The sequence below is a fragment of the Malurus melanocephalus genome, unplaced genomic scaffold (assembly GCF_030028575.1).
Source record: "Malurus melanocephalus ecotype Western Australia unplaced genomic scaffold, MMel_1.1 scaffold_26, whole genome shotgun sequence".
Lineage (NCBI taxonomy): Eukaryota > Metazoa > Chordata > Aves > Passeriformes > Maluridae > Malurus > Malurus melanocephalus.
In genome coordinates, this window is record NW_026623258.1 from 548895 (window position 1) to 576366 (window position 27472).

General features: G+C 41.1%; 1 protein-coding gene across 3 annotated transcripts; it reads right to left on the reverse strand.

Moving 5' to 3' along the window:
- Positions 1–405: 405 nt before the first annotated feature.
- On the reverse strand, positions 406–22037 carry UBXN2A (UBX domain protein 2A). 3 transcript variants are annotated; one of them, XM_057390423.1, is made up of 8 exons: positions 21810–22037; positions 21414–21598; positions 15852–15905; positions 14278–14413; positions 12341–12450; positions 10658–10798; positions 5830–5994; positions 406–3034 (listed from the first exon to the last, which is right to left on the reverse strand). In XM_057390423.1, exons 3-8 carry the CDS (start codon positions 15890–15892, stop codon positions 2746–2748), a joined length of 882 nt encoding a protein of 293 aa, XP_057246406.1. In that variant the 5' UTR covers positions 15893–15905; positions 21414–21598; positions 21810–22037; the 3' UTR covers positions 406–2745. The 3 variants fall into 3 exon arrangements, with proteins under 3 accessions (XP_057246406.1, XP_057246405.1, XP_057246408.1); XM_057390422.1 differs by lacking the exons at positions 21414–21598; positions 21810–22037 and adding an exon at positions 19639–19721 and having other exon boundaries at positions 407–3034; XM_057390425.1 differs by lacking the exons at positions 21414–21598; positions 21810–22037 and adding an exon at positions 19263–19632 and having other exon boundaries at positions 407–3034.
- Positions 22038–27472: the final 5435 nt, after the last annotated feature.

Genomic DNA, 27472 nt, shown 5'->3' on the forward strand with positions numbered 1-27472 from the left:
GTAATTAAGAATTTTCTAAAAAAACAGACTTTTAACAGAAGACTCAGATTGTGGCCTTAACACACCTTGTTGAAAAACTCTCTGAAGCTTCTGGGCTCCGAGGGGGTCTCTATAGGCCAATGCCAGATGAGCATCAAAACAGATATGGATTGCCCAGTACTAAGCTAAATATAAGATATGCATCTAACATTCAAATTCAACATTGGGGTTGTTTTCTCTTTACACACCTGTCCTCATACACGTTAAATCTTTGTTTAAACCTGCATCTGCATGTTTCTTCACAAAGGGAAAATGTAAAGAAAACATTTCCTCCTGTTGTTCTTTTCATGGCTATTTTAATTTTGCTGTAAATTATCTTAATGCAGAGACATTTACTCAAAATAGCAAAAGCTTGTGAAGAAACAAGGCAAAACTGATACTACTTGTGTGTTTCACAAATACTAGCATTGATCAAACCACTTTTACTGCTGCTTGACCAATGCAAAATTGCTGTCTACAGCGCCAAGCAAGAGATTATGCTGTCCAGACACTACAGCTAGCTAATCAGTCTTTATAAACTTGACCAAAACCAATTAGATTTAGAGTCCTCTGTTCATTCCAAAGATTTTCTCCAAGTTAGGAAATTAATTATTCAATCACAGTTCACTGCCTTTTTTTTGAGGCACTTTCTAGTCTAGCATGGGATTAATGCAGCCAGCATCACTGTAGACTTTCCAAACATTTTCTCTCATTTAGTAATTAAGATGATGACACTTTCAAACTGCAAATGCTCAGTCAAGTACACCAAAGCTGTAGCCAGACACAGCTGTTTTTAGTAAAGCACCAAACTGTCCAATCTCTTAAAATGCTGGTAGCAGACATGAATCAATGTTAAAATACAAAATACTTAATGCTCCTTCCAAAGGACTGCAAACAAAGTGGATTTACCCACTTGAGAATTTGACACTCCTCCTTTCAATTTCAACCTTACACTATTTCTTCAAATTTCTCTGCTGCAAATGCATGAATAGTAGTTCACTGTTACTGTTGACATTTCATGCATCTTTTAGATAAGGACAACTGAGCTYACAATCAAGCACTGATTTTCTAATACTTAGTTTTACATCAAGACAACTTCAAAAGCACTGATTAATAAAATTCCCAGTTCAGGAAGCTCTGGGAACTGAGGGTTGGATCTGTGTCTGTAGGTGGCTTGTCTTTTCAAGTTTACTAGTGGATTTGTCTGCATGTTTATTTTTGTTTTTCATAGAGGAGTCAGTGCAAGAGGAAAGAAAATTTAGTTGTACYACTTAGTGCATAAACCTGAATGACACAGTAGCACAGGAATTTTACAGCACTGGAAAGAGTTAAAGGCATAGTTTTCAGAGATTAGCTTTCTGAAGACACTGAATGGGTATTTGTGCAGTTGACTTTCATTTCAAACACACCATTAGAAATGCTGAAGAAAACCAGTTTTACATCCTTGGAAATGAAGGAGAGTCTCACTACTTTTTAGAATACAAATTTGTCCAATGAAGTAATTTTCCATTTAGAACAAAACCAGAAAAACCCAAACCCATCTTTCACTTAACCAAACAAAAGCAGTAGAACCCCAACAACCACCCTCTGGCACAAGTAGCACAGAGGAGTCAGGATATCCTGGGATATCTTACCCGGAGATTTGAGTTCCATTCACAAACCCACATGCTTAGTAAACACAGTACAAAATATTTCATCTTTATGTTGTTTTTTCTTTTAACAAAACATAGAATAGTTTGCTACAAACTTTATGCCTCAAGTACATGAAGAGCAAAATGAAGGATTTGGATGGAAATGGGGCAAAGTGGAAAGAAAAAGTTCAGTTTTCAAGTAAGGATTTTCAACATCTTTGAAACTTGACCACATGCAATTAATGTCTCAGTCAGCTGGACAGCTCAGGACAGAGGAAGATAAACAGTACAAAACAACTGTGTCCCTCTAAGCCACTGCCGTTGCATGGTGATAGCCAAAAAAGCTGAAGTTTCTGTGTGACAAAGCTAAAAGTGGGTCTGTGCTAATGAGCTAGGTAGTTTAACATCACCTGATCTGCAAGACACCCGTAGCAGCTCAAAAGAAGCAGCAACCACTTCAACCATTGGTAAGAACAATTCTTTCAGAGCTTACTTTGAGGCACTTCATATGCAGTATGCACCAGACTACCTCATCTCTGTCTTCTCACACATGCACCTAACACCATGTGAAGACCTGACAGAACATTATTTCACTGCAGATCTTGTGATAAAGGTACATCCTGAAGATTTTTAAGTTAAGASTTCAAATGTGAGCATTCCTGCAGTATTGGTTATCTAAGAGTTACTGTGAGAAGAATGCAAATGGCAGCTGTTTACATCACAATGTAAGTGAAATGTTTCACTTTAGTCCAAAGTGCAAAAATAAATACTATTTTTCCTTAGAAGGTGCTATCAGTAGTAATTAAGTCTCAGAGAACTGTTCCACCTAGACCCACTTATTAAATAACTAAGAAGCTTTTTACCTAAGGAAATTCTAAGGATGATCTGCTGTACAGTTACCTCTGCTACATTATACAGCCAGGCTCTGACCATCCAATTTAGCTGAAAATACCTCTATGATAGCAGATGACAGCACAGCACCCATTCTGCTCTCTAAGAGGACAGTGCATGAGGATGTGAGGGCATCCACATATTGCTGGTTACATTTTTGGTTTTGCCTAGTTCCCCCTGCAGATAGTTTTTGGTTAGTTAGAAGCTAGTTTGATCTTGTACTATTGATAGCAATTTTTTGCTCATTCTTGAGCTGTCCATTAGGTGTAGCAGCAGTTTTGTAGTCATTGTCAGGTGCTTTTATCACTAAGAGTCTGAAAGGTTCAGTTGTTTTCCGAAGTCTCTGAACAACAACAGCATTTTGCAGCTTTGCTTCCTCAAGTGTGAGTGTCTCATCTTGCAGCTCTCGAAAGGGAAGGGAGGTTGTCAGTGTGAAGGGAACACTTCTTTCAGATCCTTGATATTTTGTTATGAAGTCTCTGACATGGCTGATTCTGAGAAGAAAAGTAGGAAAACTCAGCATTAGAGTTCTGGYACTGTGATTCCCACATGCTGCACAACACACAGAGCCACCATGGGATAGGAATGATTACCACTTCAGGTAATGCCTGACAGCACAGAACTGGAGCAATATCGACAAGGYGGTATCCTGAAATGCCTGATCCACTTGGGAGGCAAGGACAACATCTGCATGCTCTGAAGTACTCCCAAGGGAACAGGGATGAGTATCTTATTCTGAGCACTCAAATGCACTACTGTGGSTCAGATGGTAGCTACACAAACCTACCATTTCCTAACCAGCTGGTGGAGCTCTTACCTGAGGGTTCTGTAGCCAAGAGCTACAATAAAAATGCCTCCAGTGTGTGGTTCACATAGCRGAACCATAATAAAAATAAAGAAAAAGGGTTTGCAAAAATACAGGTGATACATTAACTAGATCTAAGTACATCCCATCCTCCCAAACCAGGGGTGAATTCATTACAGATTCAGTCTGTCTGTGAAGGTGTGAAGAACCTTCCAACAAGGGAGCAAGACAGAGGTTTTGCTGTGGAGCAATCAGGATTGACCAATTTAATTAGAAAATGAAGATGAAAAGACACATCTGTATAAATAAAATAAACACAGTGTCAACGTCCGTTCTCTGATCCTGAGGCCAGCTGGCAGACTGGCTGCTGGCAAATTTCTAAAGTCATCCTTCCTTTCCCCCATGGGGTTTCCTGTCTCCTGGGAATGGTCCAGGACCATTCCAGGAGCCAGCATCTGGCTAGGTATTGACTGAGGAACTGCTGGCTGACCTGGGGCAATGCCATCCTAAGAGTTCAGCAGCACAGATGTCCAGGTTTCCATGCCTCAGCCACAATCACCAGGACAGATACAGCCCGCAAAATAAAAACTAATTCCTGTCCTGGGCACACAGACCTCAATACAGAGAYACTGCTTGGTCTTACAAGCCAAGAGCCTGAAAAACCTCAAGCAGGACTCAATTTTTTGTTGGATATTTACAGGTGTAAATGTATTATATCAAATTTCACTGGGTTCCAAGAGCAACTCAGGCAATTAGCCACCACCTCTCTGTTTCAGGGTGAACAAGTTCCTTTCCAGGCTTCGTTCCTGATGCTTCAGAGTCACACTAACCTAGCAAGTGCTCAAGAGGGGACACAACTCGATCCAGGACACAGCTCTGTATGCTATTCCTACAGCTCTGCTCTCCTATTTCTACACTCCTGTGTCTCAAATCCCCACACTGCAACACTACACTGGTTCCTTGGTGCTTCTGCTCCAACCTTTCATCAGTAATCAACTCATATGTAAGGTAGCAGCAACTGTGGCACCTACACAATCTGGCTGCAAAAAGCCMAAAATAATCAATTTACCCAGACACTACAATATATGTGCTACATATATTATAGTTAATAATCTATACCTTACTTAACAAATAGCTGACTGTCTTCTGCACTGAAAGAAGTGCTGTGTCTGCAATCATCACTCTTAAGGATATGTACTCAGAAAGGATTTCCCTCCAGTTCTTATCAGGTCATACACAAATACTGTGTACAGCACAAACGTGCTGGTTTTGTGGCAAGAGGATCTGTTATGATGGAATAATTTATTGTACACTACTTCAAAAAGAAGTATTACTACTACACMAGTAAGGCTGCAGTGCTGCTTATCTCAGATGTTTTTTTTCCTCTCAAAAGCACTTAGCAGCTGTTCAAATTACTATTTACCATGAAGACAAAAAGCTTCCAAATTTATTTAAATGTGTGGAACCTGAAATAATTGAGATATTAAGCACTTCAATGAAAATAGCAATTTATCCTTCAGCAGTACATCATAACAGTGATTCAGTTCATATCTCAGGCCACTAACAGTAATAAATTAGTACAAGTCAAAGAAAACACTACAGTCATTAACCTTCAACAGCTGAGCTCTCCTTCTGACCAGCCACAGACATACACTTTATCTTGACAGCAGTCTGGGTTGTATTAAATCTGTGATAGCTTTAAATTGTTTCACAGAGAAGCACAGGCAACATATCCTTTCCACACGACATGACTGTATAGTACTGGAGTAATTTCTCAAACTAGGATTTGAGAAAGGTCTCTAAAGACAGCAGCTCTACAATTTAAAGTGTTAATCCCACTTTCTCAAAGCTCCTGCATACTTGTGCTGTGCTGACACCTTCTGACATTATCCCCATTTCTAAGCCTCTTTGGGAATCAGAAATTTTATTAATTAAGAATTAAACACACTCCGTGTATTCAATTCTGTCCATGTTGGCATGCAGGGGATGAGCCTCTTGCCCAGAGCACCTACTCCAGCCCTCCCCAGAGGTTTCTCTGGCTCAGCTCTAAGTCCCATTCCCCAGCTCCCAGCTGTGGTGCTGTCTATGCCCAATGACTAGCAGGCTTTTTACYAAGCTATTTGCTCCAGATGTAGTTGTTTTGTGGGAGATCTATCACATTAAAAGCTATTTCCTCTAGTAATGAGCAATATGTTCACTTTAACTTCCACTAACCTGCAAAGAGCTCCTACAGTTTCCTCAGATTTTCCTTTATGCTCAGTTATGAGCCAACTTTTCACTTCACATTCCTTTTTATACTCCTCTCTTGTCAGCTAAAGGATTTCTCAAAATTTCAAAGGTTTTCCAGAYACAACTGAAGAGCAGTCCAATGCTAAATGAACTGAGGAGGTAGATTATTCACAGAAATTAGAGACTTATATGTACAGGCATTAAGATAAATAGTTCAGGTGCAAATAAGTATGACAGTGGTAAACTAAATCTTACCTGTGAGAAACATTGAATTTCTGAATTATCCTTTCCCCATCAGCTAACCAGATCTGGATGTTGGTGATAGGCTCCAAATCATTCAATGGTACTAAAGGTAGGTGCCTTTTGTCATCAGGTGCTTGATGATCGTCTCTTACTTTAGAGATTATCTTTGGAGTTGCACTGAAAAGAAAAGCCATATGAGGTTATGGCTTCTGTGTACACATGCAAGCTTGAAYCTCCCTCCAGACCTCTGCTTCTGGAGCTTTCTGCACCATGGCAAAGTGCACTGATGACTTATTTTAACAAATACAGGAACACTGACGTAACTATCAGCTTTTATCTTTTTTTCTTTTTTTTCTACATGTATGCCAATATTTTCACTTAAAGACTAAAACATGCTAAAAAATTCCACTTTGCTTGTGTTTAACATTTTTTAAGGTGGAAAGGAACTGAAATATCAGAGAATTAAATACGAATATACAAGAGACAAAACAGTCTGAAGAGTCTTCATGCATTTTTGTACTCTAATCACACAGGTGAAACTTTAAGGGGGTTGAGTATTGAATTTGCATACTCAAAGTTAATTTTCAGCATAATGTGATTACCATAATTCAATTTAACTGAATGTTGTTAGTCTTGATTTAGACTCCAGCATAACCTATTTCAGCTTAGAAGAATTACTCATCTATCAGAGAAATTGACTTAATGTGAAAAATCCAGACYGATGCACACAGCATTTGGATTTGTTTTTTCCTAAGACATTTTCAACAGCTGACCCAACCACACAGGCAAAGATTCATAAAATGACTTGACAGAACACATAGACCTCAGTCCAAGTGCGTGGTCTTAAAAAAACAAACAATAAAAAACCTGCTGGCAAAAATTTTTATTCTGAAGAAATGTCTAGAGCTTAGTGGTTCTTTCATGACTAAGCTTGTTCAGCATGTACAGTTTAAGTCCTCACTGGGCCTGATCCAACGGGCACATTCTCAGCTCCTATGAGTGTAACCAGATGTTTGCAGAACAATAGCAGTGATTTAAGGAGTTACCATTTCTCCTTTGAGCTCAGCTGTGGTCACTGACTACATGAGCGCCACACGGCAGTTTGAAGAAAAGCTCCCTTTGCACAGAAAATTGGGGAGTTGCAGTTTCTTGAGGGAGAAGTGGGTAACTAATGGCCATAGARTAATAGTCTTAACCATACCACATACCTGTTTTGCAGACAATCCCCATTTTTAAGTTCCTTTACCTGTTAGTTTAATCATAAGGCAGAAAAGTCACAATTTATTAATAGTTAATGACTTAATATGTTCAGGCTAATAAAGCTGGAGTCTTAGGCGCAAGTTTAGTCAGAGGTATTTAAAAAACTTTTATTGCCCACTGCTTAGTTAAATGCTGCCCTAACTTCTAGGATATCAACCAGTAGGGGCATCACAGAAACTCAGTAAAAATTATGAGAATCAAGAAATCTCATTTCCAAGTGAGCAATAAGAGATGTTCACTGTGACTGGAGACTGATAAGAGGTACAGAACTGTTTTGTAGTACACAGAAATTAACTGGGGCACAAGCACTTGGCACCAAGAATTACAAGAGGCACATCTGTAAAATATTCTGGCATTACAAGTASAGGTGATGTACTACCACCCACCTGCCTCACTATCTCACAAACAGCTTCCGCTCATGYTTGACCTATATAAAACTTAATTGCCCTCCAGAACAGGAAGAAAAGCTTGACTACCAGCAAGATAATGTTAAGCAGTTTTGCAAGCAGAGAAAAAAAAAAAAAAATTTCAAGCCATACTTCAGTCCAAGAATGCCCAGCCCTTGCTGTCTCCTCACTCAGCTGCTGGTTCAGACACTGATCTGTGAGTGAGCTGCCTCCAGGACAGCAGAGGCTGCAGAGGTGCTCAGCTGTGGGGTCTGGCTCAGGCTGGGCTGGGCCACATCGGTCACAGATGTAGCTCAGACAATTCTCTTGTGTGGACACAGATTTGGTGTCATTCCCTCACAGTCACAGCTCCATACGTGGTAGGCGCTGGAGGTGAATCTTTCAATAGCAAGTGTGTGTGGGACTACAGCCAACACATTAAGTGAAGCTTTAAGATAAAGCTAGAACATCTGTATCCACCAAGATTTAAAGCATTTCTATATGTAAAAAACTTTTCTCTTGCAGAACTGACAGATAAAGCCATCTAGTGGTGGAAGCTCTGACTAAGGCCAAAACCCAAGAATCTAAGTCTTATTAGCCTGAGATCGAAGCATTATAACTCCTTTTARGACTTATTCCTTTTATAAGATTATCAACAGAAGATGTAAACTGGATATCAAAGAGACAGAAGAGCACCCTGTCAATTTTCTGACAGGAAAACGCCCAGGAGTTAGGTATCACGCCTCACCCTGACTGATGGTTAAGCAGCTTGACACACAATGCTTTACCCTAATGAGGTTACAGAGCAAGCCTGCTTTGCTACAAGGGATTTCAGTCAATAGTTTAATTAACATGTTTCTGAGGCAGTCTCAGAGATGCATAGATTAGCTCAATAGAAAAGGGGGGTTGCAAATCTACTCATAATCCTGAACTATGAAATGCAGCTGAACMGTGATAGATAAAAGAAGATGTATCTATTCGTTACACAGGTACATTGGAAAATTTTGGTAGGTCTCACATCTATAAAATAAAGGCAGATCAAGCTTATCTGAGCTATATAAACATACATGCTATTTCTATATCCTCCAACAAAAGTTTTGAGAACCAGTCAATAGACCAATTCATGATGGTTTATCCATCACAAAATCTCTCCACTTAGGAACACTGACAAAAAAATACACACAATTTTGTAAGTTTATTTGCTAGGCAGAGGTTTAGTTAGGCCATAAGCTGAAGCAAACTCTCTAGTAATTTGTCTCTCTCATTTCCAATTCATCACACAAATGAAACTGTGAAAAAGGAGTTCTATAGCTTAAAACTTGTTCCAGGTCTCAGCTTGCTCTGTTACTGCTCCACAAGGCTTTTCTGCTGCAATTGCAGCAATGGACATTTATCAACAGCAAGAAGCAAGCACTGCTTTACAGAGYAGGAGCACTTACAGCTCATGTTTCCAACATCAGCAAAAATATTTACTTGTCTTTAAAGAAAAGGCTCTGACAGCAAAGCACAGGAGAGACTAGCAAGAGTAGGAAAAAAATCAAGAAACGCTGAGCAAGCTGTAGGATGTCTCAGTGTACAAGACCAGTCAACCAAAATTCACAGATTAGCATGTTTCTGAAACCTAACTGGCCCACTGGGAGGCAAGATCATTACTTGCTGTAGGCATGRCAGAGCACAAGTGACTTAACAACCTAGCATTTAGCACTGGTTAGCAGCACGAACCCAGCACACCAAAGATCTTTTTGGTTTTGCTATCTACAGCTTGTAGATAAAGTAAAGTTAAGTTCTTGACCCCCATTTGCTCAGGATTTCCGTTCCACCAAAAGCAAGTATTGCAGCATCTCATCCATCTCTCTAGGAACCATCTTCCCTATTGATTGTATGTACTCAAGCATGGAGCAACTGAATGGACTGTGCTACAGAAACAGATGAAACTCATAAAACAGATACTTGCTTCTCTAACTCAGCCTGCAACCACTCATCCTTTACCTTTATCTGTCTTTTTCTTGRCACATTATCTTCTTCCCCTGCCTCAGCTGTTCCTGCCCAGGTCAGGCTTTCCCTCAGCACAAGCTGGGCTTTAGCAGCCAAACCCTTCCCACTTAATTGAAACAAGCTGTTCACCGAAGACTGTACCACAGCTCAGGAACCCCAGCCTGCAGGTCATTCAGCAGTGCCACCTGGGATACCTCATGTAGGCTCCTGGTCACTCCTTTGTCCTGTTCCTTAGGCCAAAGCCTGCTTTTATATGTCTAGCATGACAGGGATATGTCAAGYAGACAATGTGGCCTGGAGTAAGCAAAAGTCACAGATCAAATAAATGAACTCCTGGCCTGTCAGTCTACAACAGTCTTCTAAAATACAATTATTGTTTGATTGTAAATCAAGTCCAGTTTTAGCATCGGCATGAGTGGCTGATACTTTCCAAATACAAAAGAGACATGGATCACTGTAAAATGCTAAAATGCCTTACTGAAACAAACACATGATTAAGTGCTGAACAATTTTAAGAGAATGCAAAATAACCTCTTACTTCTTCAGTTCCCTTTACAGGATTGTCATACTCCCTGCTCTTCTCCAACTACTGCACATACAGCTTGAAAAGATATCATTTTCTCTTAAATCACAGAATAGGAGAGTGACAGCATTTCAACTGGAAACAGTACTGCTAATATTGTGACCTTGAACAAAGAAAGCCAAGAGCATCCCTGGCTWTATCAACACAGCAACACATCCAGCAGATTGTGGGAGCCAATTATCTCCCAAGCTCATGGAGAAACACCCAGATGCCTGCAGGATGGAGCACTCACTGTCAGCAGAGGCTGGAGGAGAGCAGTTCAATCAGCCTGTGGAAGAGATAGTGGTGGTTGTGGGGTCTGCAGGTGGGGGTCCTGCTCTTTATGGTGGACAGAAGCTCAGAAAGGCATTCAGATTCCATACAAAGAAAAAACAARTATTTCCCATGAAGACAGTGCAGCACTGAAGAATGCTGCACAGCCTCTGCTCTTGTGGAATTTCAAGACCCAATTGGATAAAAGCCTGAGTAACCTCATTTGTCCCCACAGATGATCCCACTTTGAGCAGGAGCTTAGATTTGAAAACTCCAGAGATCATTTCCAACCTGAATTATGATCCTTCACCATAGGTATATTTCCCTTGAGCTACTCAATCATAGATCACATGAACCTACTCACCTTCCTAATCTGTAACCATGTCCAGAAAAGGGATGAAACATTGGCTTTTTTGAAGACAAATACACCTTATCCTTTTGATCTTCCACTTTCACTTCTATCTCCTCCTTATCAAAAACTTTTCGTAGCTCAAAAGGCAGTTCCCTTAAGAAAAAGACAGAATGTCAAAGAGTAGTGTACTGTTTTCAATATACAAAATAGACCAGTGATTAATAACTGTTCAACATTTGGCCTTTCAGGGATGATGCTTTTAAAAAACAACTTCTCAAGTATTTACTGAGAGTCAGGTTAAGTGCATGGCATACAAATAACTTCAAGTTCTTGAACTGCAAATTAACTAGAAAGTGTATAATAATAATAAAAAAAAACCCTGTTATGCAAGTTGTTGAATGATGCTCAAATTTACTCAGCAGTTAYCACTCCAAACACATGATGTGTAGGAAGTTCAGTGTTGCCATACACTGCTGCAACAGTTCAGTTATTTTATCCCCATAGTAAAACAAAAAGGCTTTTAAAGAAGAAGAACTGAGTTTAGACACAACATATTTAATTAAAAAAAACCCCACAGATCTCAGCTTTAAAAAATTATATCATCATTAATAGCTCCACTCTTTAGTATAGTAACATCACCTTGGTAATGCTTTAATCGCATTAAGCAGAACACAACAATGCCTTTGTCTCTGAGCTCTGATGCAGACAGTACAATTTCTGGTGATGGGGCTCAGCTGGCACAAGGGCTGTACCAAATGCTTCTCTACCATCAATGATTATGCAGAAACCATCTCATAATTAGCATCTTCACAGGCAAACAGTCGAATAAAAGTGGCAAACTTTTGATGAATGCACACTAAGGGCTTTAAGCAGCACAGTTAATTACTATTACAGCTAACACAGGTGACAGCCATACAGGAGAAATAGTGTAAAATTAGTATTTTTGATTGGCTTAGCAAAATATGGAAAAGAAAAATATAATGACTTAGTAATTTCACATGCTTGATAAGGAGGTATGAAATTATATTATCCATAAAATTATATTCTCCTCTCCATTTGTAGGGGTGAGGAAACAGACTACAAATTAAAGGCTCAAAGTCACACTGGTTTGTATGGTCAAACTCCTTTTTTAAAGCAACACTGCAAACACTAGCAGAAATCAGGACAGCATGTTAAAAGTTAACACAGGGATTTGTGAAACATTGCTATGTACACACAACAGCAAGCTTGTACTTGGAGAAATGATAGAAATTTAAGACTGATAAGGGCTTCTTGATGCTACATGGAACATCTGTGCCCATTTAAGGCTTTTCATCAAGAAATAGAAAACAAAGACCATAAAACCAGAAATGCTCAACCTCTTGTGCATCGAGTTCATTAGTCAGAATACCATTTGATCTGTAGCTCTTATTGGGCACTGATTTATTCTTTATTTCATTCAGCACCTGCTGTGCTCCCCATCAACACTGGCTTTTATCTATTCATCAGCAACTGTACAACTACAGCCACTGAGAGCTGTGTTAAACCTGTTGATGTTCCAACAGCCATTAGCACTGCAGGAACAAGACTGGCAGGGCCTGCGCTCCTACAGGGACACTGCAGTGCAGCAAAGCCACGTAAAAAATTTAGAGCATAAGCTAAGTGCTACCCAAAGCACATTAACTCAGGCTGGCTAAGAACACAAAACTCACTTACCCCTTTTTAATGGACTCCAAGAATTGCTGGTTTGCCACATCAGTGTAGCTCCGAAGTTCACCATCATTTACCGTAAAYCCATTTTTCCAAAGTTTAATGATTACATCAACCTACAGAGTAAGAAAAATTCTCATTATAACACTGATGTAAAAGAAGCTTGGTATACCCACATACCCTGTGATTATAAATCATCCACTTCTTGGACTAAAAATACTGAGAGCAGGCTCACTGTAATCTGCCTTGGCCCTGTGCCAGCAGGCACAGCAACTGCAAGGGGTAAGTGACATTTTTAAGTACCTTGTGTCAATCAGGGTTAGAAACAAACCTTCCCCCAATCATTTTGGCTTCCTAGGTCAAGAACACTCCTTCAATTCAGGAGAGAAAAAAAAAAAAGCTGGACTATCCCAGCCAGCTGCAACTCTTCAAGAGCTAATTTGAGAGCACACATGCCTGGTGTTGAAACACCAACTGMCAGAATAGTCCAGCTGGGGATATATTAGGGTAAAGCCTTGTTCCAATCGTTTAGGAGGATTTTCTCAAAGTAAAGGCATTGAGATGATGCATGCAGAAGCCTTTCACTCAGGAAATGAAGCAARTATCAGAAAATTTACTTTCAGACAGTCATACGTTTATTTTACCCTGGAATTCCTGGGTGTATTCAAAACCTTGGTGGTTAGGGGAATGAAAAAAATTCTCAGTAATTCCTTAACTTTGCCAGAAACCATCCACTACTCCAACTTGTAGCCTTCACACTGTTTACTGAAATCTCTTTGACTGTAACATAGATATTTGGGACTGTATTTTCACATTTATTCATCATACCATTTAAGGAAGCATTTGGTCATCCAGGTCTGATCCTTGAAATAACAKTGTCTTGACAGATACTCAGCCACAGGTGAGGTATAGACAAATGCAGAATTCACCTCAGCTGGAAATTAGTTTGAACTAGGCTTGATAGTACCTGACAAGTTTGATCTTTTGGTTTTGGTTTTTTTTGGGTTTGTTTTTTTTTTTTTCAGTTTGATTTCTTAGGTGATTGCTACATAAAGAAACAGCATGTGCAAACTGCTGAATAAAATTCCTTCTCTTTCGGTTGGGTAATCTGTCAAAAAAGTAGACAGCACTCAGCAAGATTAGATTTTCCATCAAAAATTCTTGTGTCTCATGGCACCAATGCATATGGAAAGAGTTCTAATTATGGGAAGGTTCCTCTACAGTGGGCCGGTATGCAAATTGAACATGGACTAATTATTCCACACCAACTTCCCATTTAAGCATTGACACARCTAATGCCATGGAACACTATTTCAGAACCGCATTTTAAGACATTGCTCCTGACTTTTCGTTTCTTCCAGGGTCAGTTAAGGATCTGTGAACGTAATTTCTAGCAATGCCCACTCCAAATTTCTTCTTGTCATCTTTGTTCTACGTGGCCTTTTCTTCCTCCCCTTACCAGTCTCTGATGAGTAACAGAAGAACACGAAAAGGACAGAATCACTGAGATACAAACCCACACTGAACATCCCACTGTTAGCATAATTATATGAATAAGAGCAAATGAAAAATATTTGGGCTATGCCTCTGTATAAAAAGGCTGCAGCTCCTTAAATAACTTCTTATGTAATACTACTTGTCATTCCTTGAACTCCTGCTCACCTCACTCTCCTTACTAATAAAGCAGAAGTGCATTAGCCAATGCCACCATCAGTTGCAGAATGATTCTAATCCCACTATAAAGCAGTAAGACCCAAAAGCCCAGCAGCAAAAAACCTGGCTGACTGGAAGACGAGAGGCTGTTCCTACAGCTCTCTGAATTCTGAGTGCATTTTTTTACTGATGTACTGGGAAAAAACTGCTGGACTTCTGGCATCTGTTTTCCAGAATACAAGTGGAGTGCTGTTATATCAAACATAAGTATTTTTTTCTTCACTCCCTACCTGGTTCTTGACTGTAGTTGGGAGCACACACATRGCACCAACCTTCTGAGCTTCTTCAAACAGGTTATCTACAAAGCAGTCACAGTTTTGTTCTGTACCGTTCAAAATCTGATCATCGGTTCCTGATTTACACACCCTGCAGAACAAACACAGAAGCCAAAATGACTCCTCAGAGGACACATTAGAAGTCAAGCAAGTACCTCAGAAGCTCAGTACCAGGAGATACAGAAGGCACATTCTTCTGCACCCAGCTTACTGAGCTGCTACAAAACATCAGGTCAGTTTTGTATTGAGCCTTTTCTGTAAACTTCTTACCAATCTCTAACTGCTACTATTTGCACTTCAAAGGCACACGCTAAAGAACAACATCAGAAAAGATGAACTAATCTATGCAAAGCTTCTAAACTTGGTATCAGAGCAAGGAATGCAAGTTAGATGATTCATACTTCTAGCCATCATATACTTAGCTGCACACCAATGAAGGGCTTTCCTAAAAGCATTTCCATTATATAGGCTTGGGTTTCTTTGCTGTGAGTTTTAAAAAAATACATGAAAATTGCCCTAGGATTTACTCCTCCACCCCCACTTGAACCTCCCCATTCCCAGCACCATCCCAGGACTGCCATTAGTGTTTTGGAAAGTGCATTAGGGAAACTCAAGTGGCCCAACACCACTGGAGYACACTGAAGAAATAAAATAGAAGCCTTCAACACTGTGGAGACTGCCAGGGTATTAAAAAAGATGCATCAACCACATCTTTTTATAGAACATTGTATATGTGACAGCTGTTTCTGTTAAACTTTCACCAATCAAAATGCAGAAATATGCAACCTGAATGAATGATTATCTCAGTAGAGGTTCTTTGCATAGTAAGAAGATTATGCAGCTTTTTTGAAAACATTGCAGGAGTTACTCCTACTGGAGATTCAGAAAAGTCTATTTTAAGCAATTCAGAAAATAAAAATCCCAGCTTTTGAAAAAATATCCAGTTTTACATAAAACTCTGCATTGAATTCAAGAGCAGCAATGCTTACTGGAATGGTAATTAGATACATTTGCATAAAATRGAATTGTTTGCGGTGCATCTATGCAACACTGAGAATCCCTGGAGATTAACATCTTAAACAAAATAAAACCTCAACAACATTAAAAAAGAAATTTCAAAATAATGCTGTCCCTACTTTAGTTTTCTAAAAGAACAAAAAAAAACACCTTTGAATCTTTAATGTAAGTATTCACTCTGCTTCACCTCAGAAACAGAACTGGAAAAGCAAATACCTCCATACCAGATGCAGAGCTGCACAGTGAGTTAGCAACTTGWAAGGCTGCCTTGCTATTTTAAATAAAAATATTTACACAGCTTCTTGCATCTAGGAAACATTTCAGGTATGTGAAAAATCTTTCAGCAAAACAATAGGACTTTTTTTTAAATCTTCAGTATATGTAGAGCAGATGAATACAGTAAAAATACTGTGTTTTAGAATTTAACAGAAAGTTTGAAAACTAATGACAGGACACACAAACAGTAGTGTGTAAGGAAGAGGAAAAATGGGGTGGGAAGAACTGGCACCTACCATTCTTTCTTTACAGTTTTGATATTGTCCATGTCTTTCATTCTGGTGCTTCCCCTAATYACAAAAAGAAAATGGTTTAAAACSAAAACAAAACAAAATTCCCATCACACTTTGCCTCCTTTTGTAGCTGAAGCACTCTTTCCTGTGTTTGATAATACAGTTAAACAAAAACCTCAGCCTCCCCCCCACCAAGTCTCCAGATGGTTCTTTGTTTTCCTGCAGTTTCTAATTTAATGACACATGAACCATGCATCTGCTCCAGACGTTCAGAARCAAGGTTACCTTTTCATAAATGTACAAAATACATTCCACAATAATAASAGTGAAGTGTTATGTGAAAATACATGCCCACACTTCTGCAAAGGGAGGAAAAAATACCACATTCCTTTCCTGGGTGGCATGGTTTAAACTTCCTTGATTTTACACAGCACTATGAGATGGTTGCAGAGAAACTGCACTGCCATTGCAGGCATTTGAGTGACCTTCACCTTAACTCTGCATTACCTAAAGGGGSAAGATTTGTCAGATTCCCCTTCCTACCTTTCTTCAAGACATTGTTGCAGCAACTCAGGAAGGATGAATTATCATTTCTGGCCTATTGTGACCTGACAAGAAAATCCTGGATTTGTAAGAACTAAATAAGCTACAGAATTAGGCTGCTGAGTCAAAAGAAATAAAGAAACCCACACTGATCTCATCACAGTCACTTCTGAGTGCTCTGAAGAAAGTTACAGAAAGTCACAAAAAGCCACAAACTCCCCAAAACATCCTTTAAAAAGTAAAAATCACTCTAAAATTAGAAAAGCGCATAGTAAAGTGAAAATTTTAGGTTGCAACTGTGTTCATAGAGTTATCCCTGATGACCAGTGGTTACATAGATGTTTTGTTCTAGTCCTGTTCAGGACTAAGTCATGACATTGTGTGTGGCTTTTAGAGAGAATGAAACTTAGCAGTGACAGCCACCACACTCCTGAACAAAGCAGTATCCACAGCACCASTAATTCAAACTTTAAGTGGTCTTGAGAGCTAATTTAACAAGATGTAGATTTTAGGGGAAAACAACGTTCACTGCAGCACTAACCAAAAATAAACCTACTACATGCAGTACTAATTCATGCTTCTTGAGACTTTAATATTGGTATTCTTTCAACTTGAAAGTTAAAATCCATGTGAGACACATTCYGTAGGAAGCTATATAAGCCTCCAAAAAAACCCTCTAATGGTCAACCTTAAATTTAAGTAGTGCTGTTATGCATTAAGTCAAAACATTATATTTTGCTCACCTTTGACATGTCACACAAGATTTACAGTCTTTTTTTTTGCCCCACAAATGCTCTGCCTGAGCCCTACATCTATCAGGCAAGACTGTGCTGGTACATGATGATGTTTATATCTATTGCATATCTGATGCACATCTGTTGTTGCTCTTGGAACTTTGTACTGCACTTGGGAAAAAAGAACTCCCAGTATCAGGTAAGCAGAGAGAAACTGGAATGCTTAACTTTTTCAAACTTCTCTCAAATTCAGCTTTAACACACTCTGGCACAAAGTTCTTTCTGGTGTTTAGTCCAAAGTAATTCTTTGTGGTTTGTGTTAATTGTGTTAATGYGCTTATCTTCTAATCTTTCACTCCAATAGGCTACTCCCCAAAGCAACAAGAGCCACCTCCTGCCATCTGCTTTTGTTGATCCTCTGTGACTTGTCATCAGAGCTGTTAAAAAGCAACGGACACAATGAAGCGGCTCTTCAAATTAGCTCATTGGCAACATGAGGCTGGCCTCAAATGTGCATGAATAGTATTCAAAACTGCTCAGCTGTGAAAGATGCTGTTTCTTCTAAAGCACAAAAGCAATTACATTTAGAAGAAATGTTTGTGTTAATCTCTCAAGGTGAAGAATCATCCTATACAGCATATTGATGTTTATTATGACCAAAAGCCATTAGGACATAGAGATCAGAATGCACTGCAGGCACTTAAGCTCAGCATGTCAACCCAACCACCACAAACCACCTCCTCTCACCAACTTCTGACAGACATCTCTAGTTGGAGAAGCRTTAAGAATTTTGGTACGTAATTTCTGCATCAGTGGCAAAAAGTACCTCAGAACTGAACTACCACCTCCGGAAACTAAATTTAAAACATGGGAAGAAGCTGAAAATGCCAACAGCCCACCACAGCKACATTTATTAACGGGTTAGGATACTCCTGGCCATTCCCACACAGCCTCAGGGGCCTTCCAGCCCCATGAAGATGGGCCACTGACCCAGCAGTGGCCTTTCACAGCTAGGACATCCAAACAGTCAGCCCTCAATATGTATTTGTTCTGGCAAGTAATTTTTATGGTCAAYACTGTTGAGCCCCAACTTCCAGTTATTTTAATATGAGAAAAACAAAACAGAAACTACCTGTGAGGCTTTCCTTGCTGTGAAGGGCAGAAATATTCCCAGAAGCACATGCAGCCCCCTCCCCTGACAACCCGCTAAACCCTTACTAACTCTGGCAGAACAAACTCCTCCAGTTGAGAGCTGCTCACAGCACAGCACATTCTATCCCTGCACCACACAGAAATTACAGCTGAAAACTGCAATGTACTGTGCCACAGAGAGACAGGAGGCTACAGAGAAATGGCAAGTACAAATTAATAGTGAGATAAGCATTAAACCTAATGGCCTGAATGTGACTGATGTGCCCAGGTACAAACAACAGCATTCATGCTTCCTCTCCAGCTGGCAAAGGAGCTGTGCATTCAGAAAGAAACCTGTCCCCARCCTTGATGTCCAGGTGTTAGAAGCATAAATTAGTTGCCTGGAGAATTACCTGGATAAGGTATAGGACTTGACATACTTCCAAGGATCTTAGACCTAGGGGGAGGTTAACAAAGCTTGGGAAGAATGATGTACCAGTGACAGTGGACACAAAGAATGCAGAATTTACAGGCCACAAGGACACTGGGCAGAACTTCCACGATAAGGAARAAACTAATAAAGCCAGCTCAACAACTGTGCTGCAATCATTTCCAAATGGGGAAAAGGTAATTYCGGCAGGGCAAAATCATGACCAGCAACTCACAGATCACCACTTACCTAAAAGAAAAGAAAGACTGAGCACATAGACTACTTCACATGAGAAGCAAGGGAATAATTTAACCAATAAAATACAGAATACTCATTAACCAGAGAACTATGTAAACTTATAGCCAATAAACATTAATCTCTTTGCGGGCTAAAATGTATAATTAGTGAAAAGTTTTGATAGTCGTCGTGCTGGCCTTGTGTATTTGCCACCCAGACCTTCTGCTCAGAACGGCAAGTAAACCAAGTACCTTGGCTCTGTGCGGGGATTAGCCTCATGCACAGCAGGTCAAAGAACCTATTTTGGGACAACCCCGCGGCTACGACACCTGAACTCACCCGCACCCCGAAAGCCAGGCCGGGCACAAGCTGCGCGCTTCCGCCGGTGCCCAAACCCGCCCGCCGAGCGCGGCCCCCGCCCCGGCGGGCGGCCAGGAGGTATTTTTAGGCGATGAGGCAATACCGCGGTACCGGCGCAGAGGCAGAACGCCCAGGACGCCCCGGGAGGGGCCGGGCCGGGCCGGGTCCGGTCCGGTCCCCCGAGAGCCGCTCCTGCTGCGGGACGCGACCGATTCGGAGCGGGGCGGAGGCAGCAGGAGGCTCAGCCCGCCCGCTCCAGGAACGGCCACAGGCGAAGTCCGAGCGCCGGCGGGAGCCGAGGGAGGCTCTGCGGAACGCGCTGCCCCTGCCCGGCCTGTCCCTAGAGCGAACTCACCGGCCGTCCCGCAGCGCCCAGCCCGGCACCGGCCGCCCGCCGCGGAACTCCTCGGTGTCCCGCCTCGAGCGGCGCAGGCGCGGCGCTGCCGGGCGGGGCGAACAGAGCTCCGCCCCGGGGCCGCGGGGGGGAGMGAGGGGTGTCCGTAGGGACCCGCGCCCTGTGTGCGGGGGGAAACGCAGCTTCCTCGGGGACTGCCCTGTCCTGCCGTGTCCTCGGGGGAGAGGCGAGGGCTGGGGTGCTTCTGGCYGGGCGCGGCCCGCCTGAACGAGCCGGACCTCCCGCACCGCTGCGGCGGTGCCCGGGTAAGATCTGGCGCAGCACAGCATAGCAGAGATAAACACCTCTGCCCGGTCTGTGAAGGCAGCTCTGTCCCGACTGCGGAACAAAGGACACGGTCTGTGTGTCCGTCTGTCAAACCGCGGTATCCACAACAGTAGGGAACGGTGCTGGTGTTTGGGCACCCGCCCAGCCCCGGAGCAGCCCCGCGCCCCCGGCGGGAGCAGCCGCACGCTGAGCCCTTTGGAGAGCGGGAATGGCTCATTGTGCGCCGAGAGCTAATTACGGGCGAGTGTTGACATATGTGAAAAGCTCAGCCGAGGCCTCGCACCGAGGACAAAAGAGCGGCGCGGTGTCTGGGAAGCAGAGCTCCCGAGGGTGAATTAGACGGGAAAATGGGATRGGATCCTCGGGGAGGGGAAAAAGGGTTTAGCCTTTTTAGTTCCCTACGCTGTGTTGGGCCTTGGCGAAGCCGCTGTCTGCGGGACGAGGAGGTCCCATGGTAGTGTCAGGAACTATCCAACTATCCAAGGATAACACCGCGGAGAAGCCGCCGGCACCTGGAAACACACRTGGAGCAGAGTGAACGCATCCCTTGCACCTGCGAGCTTTTTAATAAGCGTTGGCTTTTTTTCCCCCCAATAATTAGCGATGCACTGTAAAACATTTAGAATTAACCTAAATTGAACAGCCACAACTAGATAATTCACACTAATTAATGGGAAATCCACTGCGAATTTACAAGCGCGATCAAAGGTAATTCTAAAAGCAGAGGTAGTACTTCATTGAGTGTCATCTTCACGTGGGACACGTTTCTGCAATCCCTTAATCACAACAATTAAAATGACATTGTTCAGAATTATTAAAATAAGACGCTTAGTCTCACAATTCAGTGATGGTGAGTAACACAAGTAAAATCTGACACTTGACAGCTCTAATTTCTTTCTCTTTWTAATGTACGTCACAATGCACTGAACCTTTTGAAGGCAGTTTGGATTAATCGTTATGATTTAACTAGATGAGATCTAATCAGAGCTCCTACTTACGAATCTTAAGGGAAGATAGTAAGAAATTTGCCTTTTATTTTGGTTAAAATACATAGTGTCTTATATTTCAAAACATGGAATGCTGAGATTCTATTATCCCTGGTTTTGTTTAATGTTTAAAATACTTTGACATTTTCAAATAGAAGGCACTGGTTCATTGCAASTATTATTGATTCTATTCAACTGTTTTTTATATATTTAGAACTTAAACCGCAGATATCATGACACTCTTGAAAAGTTCAAGGAATTTACAAAACCCTAGCTAAAAYATCAGACTGTTGTTTTGCAGTACTGGACTGTTTTGATTTTTCTTTCAGTATTTTAAGTACACTGTGTCCGTTTCATTAAACAGACAAGTTCAGTAACATGCATGACCCTCCCCTGGGGCCCTTTCTGCAACAATTTGACAGTCCCAGAGGTAAGCATAGACGGAGGCACGGTTGGACTTACCTGGTGTAATGGTGTAGGCATCCTGGCTGCAATCACATATTGATTTAGAAGATTAGGTCTATTACTGGAAATCAGAGTACAGCTGGAGACATGCTGACCTACTATAGTAGGAATCAGTATCCTAGTGAATTCGGTGGTTACTTAAAAGCTCTTCTAAGTAGTGCAGTCCTCCCTCAGGAGTCAAACTGTTGACAAAGCATCAGAGTAAGAAAAATCTTAAGAAAGATCTGCAACTCTTATAATGTAAAAAATATTTTCTTTAAAGCTGGGAATTTTCAAGTAACAATGATGTTATAATCAAGACATCACTAAAATCCTTTTAGTCTCCATGCATTTCATACAGCTTGTTCTCTGGCAGTACACTAGATGAACAGAAGCAAATGGTCCTTTTCTTACCGTGTGCTGAATAGGAGCAAACAGCCCAGACTGTGTCTGCTGAAAATACCCTCTAACAGGGTATTCATGAGATGAATACAACCATCTCATGCCCCTTTGTCAAGAGAGATCAGATGCACTGGTGTGGAAGATACTGACAACCCCCAAAMTTGTTTTATAATGTAGGAGTGAATCTCAGTGTTGACAAAGTAAAGCAGGGTTTTAGCTGTCACCGCCAGTCCCATCAAGGTCACAGACAAATCAGCACACACAGGGTATCTAAAAACAAGCAGAAAATTAATTTTGAAGTGATATTTTTAAACCTTTTATTTAACAAGGTTAGCCTATGCCAGAGGACACCATCAGCTACCTATAATTAAACATCAGCTGTATTGATTGACCTTAACTTGAGAGMGGAGTTGTTGCCTGAAGCCTTTTGTAAGTGTGCACACAGAGCAGGAAGAGACTGTGAGGGAACTGGGMCTGCAAAATAAATAGAGAACAGGGTCTGGTTATCCTGTACATGGCAATTCCAGTGACTAAGACAGCATGTTCATCTGCAAAGGAGGAATAGTCCTTGAAGGAGCRTTAAACCTTCTAGGCTGCCACACAGGGAGGAGTAGCTTAAAGAGCTGATCTTTCTAGGAAGTCAGCTGTGCAATGGAAAGCAAATCGTGGTTTCATGGGTGAATCAGCATTCATGACGAGGGCATATCCCCATGCATTGAAAGRAGTATCCACACATTGCTGGACTCTTGGACTGTAAATACATAAGAAAATTGAATATAGCTTCAATTTTTAAATTAGCATGAAATGCATGAGTCCATGAAAAATTCAAAGCATCCTGAGCAACTGTTTCTACCAGATAACAGACATTTGGAAATAACGTATCATGTGAATTCTCAGACACTTTTAAGTGAAACTACAGTGATGACATGGTAGTGTATTTTGTGAGCTCGTTCTTGGATCTGTAACAAGAAAACACACTTGGAAAGCTAAGATTGTGTGTGAAGACTAGGGAAATTTATGAACCAATAAYGTTTTTGATGGACTTGCCATGTGATCCTAATCAAGCCATTATGCATTTCTATGGTGCTAAAGCTTATCTACACATGTGTTCATAAATGCCTATTTTTATTGTGAGCATTTTAGGACAGAGTCTGGTTTTTACTACAAAGTTATAAATCACCCAGCATAGTAACAGGCTGGCAGTGCTACTTTCATATGATTAATGATTATAAGCACCAAAGTGAGATGATTTGCCACTTTTGTCCAAGATGGAAGTAATTTACAGCCTGAATGATAGTAAAAAACAGACCCTGCAGATGCCTGGCTGCAATATCATCAGCCTGTGAGTTCCACACAATTATTATTATTAGAAAAACTATCTACTGTGACCTTAGCTCAACAGGAAAAATGTTATGGAAGTTAATGGCCAGATGTGATGGGAAGATAATTTTGAAATATTAGGAGGTAAGTTTTACCACTCCCATTTAATSTTATCGAAGAAACCAACTCTCTGATCCTGCTTCAAGTTGCAATGATGTTACCTAGTGTGGAAAACAATCTTTAGATAGGTGTGTTGATAATGGYRCTGGACATTAAGTATTTMATTTGAAATCATAACTATTACCCATTTTAAAATGAAAAAGGCAATCTTCAAATAATGAGCCTTCTTTAATAACAAAGCAAAATGCCTGCAATGTTGAGTGATTGTATCACGTTCTGTATTCCAGTTCAAGGTAGTACCAATGCTGATTATTGGACASTGCTTGTTTGAAGTTTATAAACCTMTATCTCAYAGGCATATTTTCCTAATGGACAATTCTGAAAGGAGTAACCACGCAGTCTTAATTTCCTAACATCCCCCTCAGGAAAAGGCTTAGGGTGGGTTTACAAAAGCAAGATCTCTTGTGAATCTTTTTTTATTTCAAGATTCAACTGAAACCAGGAGGAGTTGACAGCATGATTGAGAGGCGCACATATGAGCTTATAAATAGAGGCCTGAAAAGATGATTTGATTTCCATTCTTTGGAATGTTACTGCTMTTCAGAGATATTGCAAAGTAATCTCTGGAAAATTGCCCATGATTGAAGGAAATGGTAACTCACTGAATAGAGCCCTCTGGTCCTTACTAGGATGAAACTCTCTGCAAGAGTTCTGAATAAGGGATGAAGGACTTTTTCTTTTGTTGTAACCCATTCCTTATTTCCTGGTAAAATAGGGACATGTGGCAATAAAATCTTCCATCTCCAAATATTTCTTTTGTCACTAAATACCATTCATGTAACAAACAAGGCTTTCAAAACATCCTGGGCAATTTTTTAACGTCTTTTTACATCATGATGTCCCAATCCGACTTAATTCTCCACCTCTTTTTTAATGGAAAGGGACTCYTTTGCTCAAGTCATTTTTCATATTTTTCCAGTTTCCCAGTGGTGTACCTGCCTCAGCAGATGGTGTGGCTTCTTAATACATTTTTCAGATACCTTAATCTCTTTTCTGAACAACTGGAGATAAAAAGATGTTGAACACTGCTGTAAGCTTCAGCATTCATTATAAACTGGTTCAATTTGAACTATGGTCTTTCCCAATGGCATTTATTTGTAGAAGCATTTAGACATCTGTCTGTAAGACCAAACTACAAATCTTGAAACTGAATCTTACTGGGAACGAGCTCTACAATTTTTTTTAATGCAATACTTAGTGGAATGTGGCTTCATTCCTTCTCCCCTTAATTTTTTCATTGTCTCTCACTACTCAGAGGTTTTTATTTTTTTTTTTTTTTTCCCCAAGCATTTCCTGCATGTAGAGCACTGAAGGGAGTCTAAATAGGTTTTTAATGCTTTTCTGTCTTCATATGACACTTTAACCAACAACAGATATAAAAAATGGGAACAAGTAAATTCTTGGATTAGTGAAATTACTCTAAATCCCTTTCTACAATAATTCATCTTTCATTGTAAAACCACATTTAAATCTCTAAGTATGTGTGATGTATTAATCCTATGTTAACATGTTCTCTGCATTAAAAAAAATCCAATCAAAGCTACCAAGCAAACCTTGTAACTTRTGATTGATTTATTTATATTGTCAGTACTAAAAATGGTGATGAGGCTGACATGRAAGCTATAAAGCCATAAGCTATTTAAGTCAAAATAACCAACCACACCTTYTAAGAGGAACAAGACAACTAAGAAACCTGTAAATAAAACCATCTGTGAAAAACAACACAGGGAGTAAACATCCAAAATGAAGCATGTCTTATTGTGTTTCCTGCCATGCTAACATAATGAGAATGAAGCACTACAAATGTTCAAAGCAGAGATCAGGGATTTTTAACTACATCAATCTCTCTACAGTAGTCCCTCTGGTGTCATAAAGAGTGCTWTCTGGGTATGGCTTGCAGGAATGAGATCAGAACACTAAAAGAAAAAAAAAAAAGGACAGAACTGTGGTATAAATATCTAGTAAATATAAAATAACTTTTGAGTTGGGAAATTTTTTATTTCAAGCAGATCTGAAGAGGCACCCAGGAAAATCAATTTGCTTGCATATTGACTGAGTTTATTTTACTTTCTGAAAGTCATCAGTGCTCACAAGAGGAGGAGTGCTGGTTTGACTCAGGCATGTTGCAAGCAGATGTTATGCAAGCTTCCCCAAACAGCTCTGCCAATGACTGCAATCCTGAGTTATGACATTCACTGTAAATGCTGCAGCCTGGGCCCTTTTTTGGGCCATTCATCTGTTGGTTTTCCCAAAATGGGGATATTTTTGTGACAAGTACAAAAACTTGAAGATCAACATACTGTTTGTTTCCARACCAACAGATTTTGAGAACCATGTCTGAGTTTCATGGCCTACCAGTATTACAGGACAGAAATGGAAAAGTACATTATTTGTCATTCTGGGTAAGATGTGATACTCTTCCTGTCCATATCTCCTGGTGTTTGGTAAAAGACAATCTCTTGCAGTTTTCTTCTATTCCTAYTTTTTAAAAGTAATCCTTTTTAAAAGGATGTGATTTCCAAATGCCATTCTCAAAATCCCTTTAGGTTTTCAATTAAAATACTCCTTTAGCCTACAAGTGCCTGAAATGGCTACATCCTTTCATGACCTTTAARCAAATAAGTGAAGAAACAAAAGATATGAAACCTACCAAAACCAATCTCATGGAGCAGAATTACTCTACTTTTGAAAGACTGCAGATTCTGGGACAGAAAATACTGTACTGTTGCTGATTCAGATTACCAGCTCTAAATAGAGAATGTCAGATGAGACACTGAAGTTCCTACCCTGAAAGGCATTGTATTTTGGAGTATCTCATAAAACTAAAAATTTGCTGCTATTCACAGTAAGAGGGTTTTTTTTTTCTTGGCTATTTAAAAAGCCCATTTTCTTATTATATATCCTATGTCATTGTTGCGTGTTTTCTATTTTTAAGTACACATTCTACCATACTTTTTCAGACTGTAATCTTGAAAAGAAAGATGTGGGAGTATGGAGGTAAAACAGAATAGTAGTTTTAAAATTTATTGTTCTTTACTGAAACATTATCACGCTTTCCATCTTTAAACAATGAAAGTACTTTGATAAAGCTTGCTTGARCCTAACAGTCAGAAACACGTGCTCTGTAATTTCATGTTACAATTCTTTTTAGTTAAAGAAGCAAGAGGCACTTGCCCAGCAGTGACAAACCAGTCAGTGTAAAAAATTAAAAGGTTGAGACTGTCACCTACAGCTGTATTGCTTATGTTTCTCAGCTACGTTTCTTTCACAAAGCTTTTGGTTTCGGGGCTTATGTGCACACACTGCGGTAAGTTCTGTATAGGGCAACAAGTGGTGAGAGAATCATTCTTACATCGGCGACAAGGGATTGGGTTCGTGAATAGGCGGAAGGGTTATAGTTTGTGAATAATCTGAAACGCATTTAGGCATCCGGTGTAGGGTAATGCGTTGTATTCCTCGCCCTTCTGAAATGCATCTGCTATGAGGAGGGGAGTGGGGAAAAATGAGCTTTCCGAGGACCGAGCGAGGAACACGAAACGCAGGCTGAGGCAAAACACAGGGGGTGTTGCCGGTGACTGGCGCGATGGGAGAAGCAAGGGCGCACTTCCCATAGTCTAGATATCAAGGGGATTTCTTAATAATGAGGCTCACCAGACCGTGAAAAGAGTTTTCCACAGGAAATTACGGAGATCTCATCCTTGGGAGAATTGTTCGCCCAAGATGTCCTGTCAGCAAGAGTCTCCCTGGGAGAGCAGACCGGGCGGCTCCAGCCCTCAGGACGGTACTGAGCCCCTTCCCAGCTGCGAGCGCGGCCCTTCACCCGCTGCGGCCCCGGACAGCCGCCGCCCCTGCCCTTGAACTCCCCAGACCTGGCTCAACCCTCAGGGAACGGCGGCAGCTCCCCCACCCCGCGGGGTCACGCCAGGCCAGGCCCGCCCGGCGGCTCGCCAGGCTCCGGCCAGGCCGCGGCGGAGCCCTGGGGCTCGGTGGGCGCTCGGCCCTCGCCGCGGAGCCGGAGCCGCTCCCAGGGGACCCGCGATCACCGCCGCCACCACCACCACCGTCACCGCCTCCCCCGGGCCGCGCCGGGCCGGGCCGGGCCCATAGAGCGCGCGGCGCCGGGATAGAACGGCCGCGCCGGGGCCGCAGCGCCCCCCGGCGGCGGCTCGCGGGGG